Source organism: Anoplopoma fimbria, chromosome 13 (genome assembly GCF_027596085.1).
Source record: "Anoplopoma fimbria isolate UVic2021 breed Golden Eagle Sablefish chromosome 13, Afim_UVic_2022, whole genome shotgun sequence".
Taxonomy (NCBI): Eukaryota; Metazoa; Chordata; class Actinopteri; order Perciformes; family Anoplopomatidae; genus Anoplopoma; species Anoplopoma fimbria.
The window spans coordinates 21185838-21191837 of NC_072461.1; the positions used below are offsets into that span (position 1 = coordinate 21185838).

At 38.0% G+C, this 6000-nt stretch overlaps 2 protein-coding genes across 2 annotated transcripts; both read right to left on the minus strand.

The window, feature by feature from the left end:
* Window positions 1–203: 203 nt before the first annotated feature.
* Window positions 204–2455, minus strand: LOC129101494 (zinc finger protein 93-like). The gene is made up of 2 exons (XM_054611334.1): window positions 2208–2455; window positions 204–2053 (listed from the first exon to the last, which is right to left on the minus strand). Exons 1-2 carry the CDS (start codon window positions 2377–2379, stop codon window positions 927–929), a joined length of 1299 nt encoding a protein of 432 aa, XP_054467309.1. The 5' UTR covers window positions 2380–2455; the 3' UTR covers window positions 204–926.
* A 955-nt stretch (window positions 2456–3410) lies between these two features.
* On the minus strand, window positions 3411–6000 carry LOC129100697 (zinc finger protein OZF-like). The gene is made up of 2 exons (XM_054610138.1): window positions 5907–6000; window positions 3411–5102 (listed from the first exon to the last, which is right to left on the minus strand). The coding sequence occupies exons 1-2, from the start codon at window positions 5998–6000 to the stop codon at window positions 3844–3846; spliced, it is 1353 nt and encodes a 450-aa protein (XP_054466113.1). The 3' UTR covers window positions 3411–3843.

The window sequence follows — 6000 nt, forward strand, 5'->3', positions numbered from 1 at the left end:
TATAAGTACTGCGTTCCATTTTGCACACTTATTTCTTTTTAGTACATACCAGAGTTTCCCTTATCATGTATATACTATTGCATGCATTTTGTGTTGAGACAAACTTGTAAATATTAACATAGATAATTAAATAGGAATAACTCAATAAGCACCAGTTTTGCTTATTTGATTATAGACATTTATTACAACACAAATCTGGCCAGAGAAAGTCTTGGTACAGCATGCATAGACACAGCCCTACCAAAAACTCAAGACGAACAGGAAATTCACACAGCTTTACAGTGTATATACCACATCATACATAATACAATCCCCATACTTCGGAGGAAGCAATACAATGTTGTGTGTATTTCTTGATTCAGACTGTTGGATTCAGGAATATCTACAAGGTCCTAATATTATTTTAATGCCAAGTGTGACTGACAGGAATTTAAAAAATATCGAGCAGATAAATATTATCATGTGAACTTATATGATAACATTTGTATTCATTTTTAATTTATCTACAAACGTCACCTTATATCAAATTGAACCATTCACAAAATGCTTTAGTGTTGCTAACAGCAATATGAGTTTCACTATACTGCGAAGGAAAAATAAACGAATTAATTAAACAAAACTTGATGGCGTTGTTGAAGATGTACTACTTAATTTAAATAAAATATTGTGGCCTCTTCTTTATGGGAAACTTTTAACATTCAACCATAAAGATGATGCCATTACAAAAGTGTATTCCTATTTACTGAAAGAAAACTCCAGAGGGTTTGATGGGTTGTCCTGTTTATGGATAGTTTTGTCAGGTCTGACATTTAAGATAACATTTTTCCCACAAGTACTGCATTCATGTGGTTCTTTGCTTGTGTGGGTTTAACTAGGAGGTTTTTGTTTTATACCTTTCCAATTCTAAAATGACTAAGAATATTTTCCTACATATTTTGCTTTAATGACTTCTCACCTGTATGGACTCTTTTGTGAGTCTTCAATTGTGATGTCCAACTAAATGTTTTCCCACATGTTTTGCAAGAATATGGCTTCTCACCTGTATGGACCCTTGAATGGGCCTTCAATAGTTTTTCCCAACTGAATTTTTTCCCACATGTGTTGCAAGAATACGGTTTCTCACCTGTATGGATTCTCATGTGAGTGATCAATATTGATTTCCGATTAAATTTTTTCCCGCAGGTTTTGCAAGAATACGGTTTCTCACCTGTATGGATTCTTAAATGAGATCTCAATAGTGATGTCCGACTGAATATTTTCCCACAGCTGTTGCAAGAATACGGTTTCTCACCTGAGTGTATTTTTGCATGAGCGTTCAATGTTGAAATTTGACTGAATATCTTCCCACAGGTGATACAGGGATATGGTTTCTCACCTGTGTGTACTCTCATATGACTGTTCAATGTTGATGACCTACTAAATCTTTTTCCACACGTGTCACATGAATATGGCTTCTCACCTGTATGGATTCTCAGGTGTCTCTCAAGTGTTGATTTATACTTAAAATGTTTTCCACATGTGTCACATTGCAAAAACTCTTTACCAGTGCTTGTAATACAGTGGATTGGTGAAATAATCGGGTTGTACACATTGTGACCCTGACTGTTGCTTTTGTGATGTATTTTCTTAAGTTCATTAGTGGATTCAGAGCATCTACGATTCCCTCCTTTCTGATCTTGGCTTTTATCTGCATGAGAGTTGTGTGAGAGGAGCTGGTGGTCCTCGTTTGGTTCCGGTACTACAGACCTTTCAACTGAAGTGTAGCCTAGAGGTGTTTCTTCCACCATACTCTGATTTTCATCGCTACTCATGTTCAGAGTCTGATCTTTACTGTGGTCACTTTCCTCATAACTAGGAGTCAACATAAAGGTCTCAGTCTCCTGCTTCAGTTCAAGCTGCTCTCCCTCCTGACTGGTGCAGGGTTCCTCCTGTTCCTCTTTAACCTGTGGAGGCTCTGGGTCCTCTTGGTCCAGACTGGAGTTCCTCTCCTGAACACAGAGCTGCTGGTCAGAGAGAACCTCCTCCTCCTCACAGACATGTTGCTTTGGGAGCTCTGGAGGGACAGAAAACAAAATAAATAGGATACTACTGGGATGATAGAAAATTGACTGAACAAACAAATGCAATGCGTTTTCTATTTTAACTATCAGGATCATATATGAATCAAATCAATTCTTTTTTTCAAGAACCATTCATATTAAACACACCTATCCTGTGTAGCTTTATTGCAGGTTTCCAAACGACATCCAGCAGTCTGCGCTGACGGTCGACCTCTTCCTCGTACTGGAAGATAGTTTTTTCAAAGACTCCGAATATTTCTTGAGCAGCGGCAGTGAGTCGCTCGGTGACAAACTCTCTCAAAGACTCAACTGAGGACATTGTTGGAATAATTACCTCCGCAACGTCTACAATATCGTTTTTTACAGCCAGCTCCACACGTGCGAGCAGCTGACGATACAGGCTCTTGTGTTGTTTACTTCCGCTGGATGTCACACTGATAAGTTCCGACGGTGGACGAGAGTTATTTTATCTTTCCGCTTTAAAAAAATGTGCTTGAACATCTGTCTGGTTTCATCTCACAGGGACATGAATCTATTTTTTTAGTTATTTTGAGGAAAACATTTAAAATAATTATAAAAAACATATAAGAAGAGATGGAGGAACTTTACACAGGTAGGTAAAAGTAACAATAACACTGTGAAAAAATATACATGAATTCAAATTTTAGTAATCTTAACAAATTACTACCAGCCAAAGATTAATTGAAGTATACAAACACCCTAATAAGTAGTAGTCAACACAAGGAAACCTCCTTGTTACAGAATGTAAAGTTGTTAGTGAACAAATCTGCAATATTTTAGTCTGTACCACCACAGTTTGAACCACTTCCTATCAGCTAAAGGCTATTATTTTGCCAGTAAATGCCCAGATAGGTCAACACTGAAAAGAAAAGAAATATGCATACATTTTGAACACAAAATATAAGGTGGGGTAAAGCGTGCATACAGAGTGGTTTCAGAGTTTAATGTCCATTAGTAGAAAAATAATAGCAGTGTAATGCTTCCAGGTTCATCAATACAGCATTTGCGTACATGCAGTTACATTCCACCACATCTTGCTCAACTCGAGGCAGCTCCACTGCTCAAACTATTGATATGCATCAGCTACGGTATTATATCAAAAATGAACCATCTAAAGCCGGTGATTTGCAACATTAAAACACTTCTTGCGTGGTATAACTTAACACTCGTAAAAGAACAATTCTTCACAATAACTATTTTTACTCTTGATGTGAGTGAAACACATCTGCAGCTTTGATGAACGGAATATACTTAAAGCTTTAGACCTCAGTGTGAATCTGGTATTCTTACTTCATCACCTCACAAAGCTTTGTTGTTAGAACACATACATGAGATCGAAAAACACCGTTTTATTGTTCACTTCCCTTTGAGCACTGATCATTACAATTCATTCAATTTTTATTACTATTGCTTTGGCTGATTTGTGACAGCACCATGTAGCACTCCATATACAATATTTGTTTGTGTGCCGCCTTTAAAATCAAAAACAACTATAATTTCATCAAGTTCATACGATTACAAAATACATACAAACATAAAATAAATGATACTTTGTAGATAAAAAAATAGTTGTCTCATTGTAATGATGACAACAGATGACAATACAGAGAGAGGGTTTCTCTCGCTAACAACAACGTTCACAATCCACTCATATTACTAGAGAATATACAAATTCTAAAACCAAAAGAAAAATCTAATTGGTCAAACATTTTTAAGAACTATGAACTCAAGAACTGAATTGTCTCCCATATATTTTTCAAATTCAAAATAACTTGTCTGTATGCAATCTTACATGCTTTGCCAAATGAGACGCCGATAAGCATCTCTTCCCGCAGGTCTTGCAGATGAACGGCTTCTCTACGGTGTGGACGTTTCTCGTGTGACGCAATAAGGCACTATTACGGATAAAACATTTCCCACAGGTTTTGCAGATGAACGGCTTCTCCACGGTGTGGACGTTTCTCGTGTGACGCAGTAAGGCAAAATTACGGGTAAAACATTTCCCACAGGTTTTGCAAGAATGTGGCTTCAAGATCTCACCTGTGTGGATCTTCATATGAACTTTCAATGTTGATTTCTCACTGAATCGTTTCCCACATACGTTGCAAGAATGTGGCTTCTCACCTGTGTGTGTTCTCATGTGGGCCACCAAGTGACTATTAGATGGAAAACTCTTTCCACATGTTTTGCAAGAATGTGGCTTCATGTTTTCACCTGTGTGGATTTTCATATGAAAGTTCACTGCTGATTTCTTACTGAATCGTTTCCCACATACGTTGCAAGAATGTGGCTTCTCACCTGTGTGGATCTGCATGTGATCTTTCAATGTTGATTTCTCACGGAATCGTTTCCCACATACGTTGCAAGAATGTGGCTTCTCACCTGTGTGTGTTCTCATGTGGCGCACCAAGTGACAATTTTGTCGAAAAGCTTTTCCACATGTTTTGCAAGAATGTGGCTTCAAGTTCTCACCTGTGTGCGTTCTCATGTGGACCACCAACTGACTATTCCGTCGAAAAGTGTTTCCACATGTTTTGCAAGAATGTGGCTTCAAGTTCTCACCTGTGTGTGTTCTCAGATGTCTGAAAAAATTTGACTTAAACTTGAATTCTTTCGCACATGTGTCGCACTTGAATAACGGTTTTGGCTCTGCATCACTAGTGGATTCAGAGGATCCATGCTCGCCTCCTTTCTGATCTTGGCTTTTATCTGCATGAGAGTTGTGTGAGAGGAGCTGGTGGTCCTCGTTTGGTTCCGGTACTACAGAGCTTTCAACTGAAGTGTAGCCTAGAGGTGTTTCTTCCACCACACTCTGATTTTCATCGCTACTCATGTTCAGAGTCTGATCTTTATTGTGATCACTTTCCTCATAACTAGGAGTCAACACAAAGGTCTCAGTCTCCTGCTTCAGTTCAAGCTGCTCTCCCTCCTGACTGGTGCAGGGTTCCTCCTGTTCCTCTTTAACCTGTGGAGGCTCTGGGTCCTCTTGGTCCAGACTGGAGTTCCTCTCCTGAATACAGAGCTGCTGGTCAGAGAGAACCTCCTCCTCCTCACAGACATGTTGATTTGGGAGCTCTGGAAGGGAAGACACCAAAATAAATATGAGAATACTCTGATGGTAAAGAAGAGAATGCAAACAGTGCAATCACATGAAACCAGGCATACAGCACACTGGATACCACGACAGTAGACGAGGACAGGACGGTAAAATAAGGTGAACCTGGAAGAGAATAACAACATCGGTCTTGGATAAAATATTAAAACTTTTTGCCATCTGAATTTGCAACTGGATGTTACGTAGCTCCCTCACACTAGAGAGTTACTATCTTGCAATAGAATAAAAAGGGGAAGCACAATTATATAGTTATACAACAGTAAATACCCTGAATATATAAATGAAACAATTGAAAGGAAATAATTGCATTAAATATATCCTCTTTGATCATGGCAGAAAGTTTTTTCAATTTGATTTCAATGGATGAGTCATTGTCTGGAATTATTGATAAAACTATTGTTGTAGCAACTTAAATATTCATAAATTATCTTTTTAAATGCACAAATGTTTGACTTTTACTTTAAAGATCTCTTAATTGGTCCAGTAAAAATGTTTGACTTTTAGTTTGAGCGGAGTCAGAGATTTCCTGAACACATTGTAGAACTTCCCAGTAAGTGTTACTGTTACTTTATATATATATTGGAAGTGATAGATGTTATAATTACGTTCTAGGGTATTTGAGGAAATAAGTACCAACATTTACCACCTTATTCCAAATGCAGGCATATTTTATGTTGTATTTTATATATGTTATAATTATACCAGGTTACAGGTTTGTTTATTGTCCTTCCTGATCTCCATACTGTGTGTCTGTGTATGCGCGATTAGTCCCAGTGCGCAGGTGGCCACGCCTTTAGGTCGCAT

Excerpts from the sequence above, each read along its gene's own strand:
- LOC129100697 (XM_054610138.1), bottom strand. The coding sequence starts at position 6,000 with ATGCGACCTAAAGGCGTGGCCACCTGCGCACTGGGACTAATCGCGCAT. Across the intron at positions 5,103-5,906 it reads GAAGGACAATAAACAAACCT|TCTGTATTCAGGAGAGGAAC; the intron begins GTAACCTGGTAT and ends CTGACCAGCAGC.
- LOC129101494 (XM_054611334.1), bottom strand. The coding sequence starts at position 2,379 with ATGTCCTCAGTTGAGTCTTTGAGAGAGTTTGTCACCGAGCGACTCACT. Across the intron at positions 2,054-2,207 it reads AATAAAGCTACACAGGATAG|AGCTCCCAAAGCAACATGTC; the intron begins GTGTGTTTAATA and ends CTGTCCCTCCAG.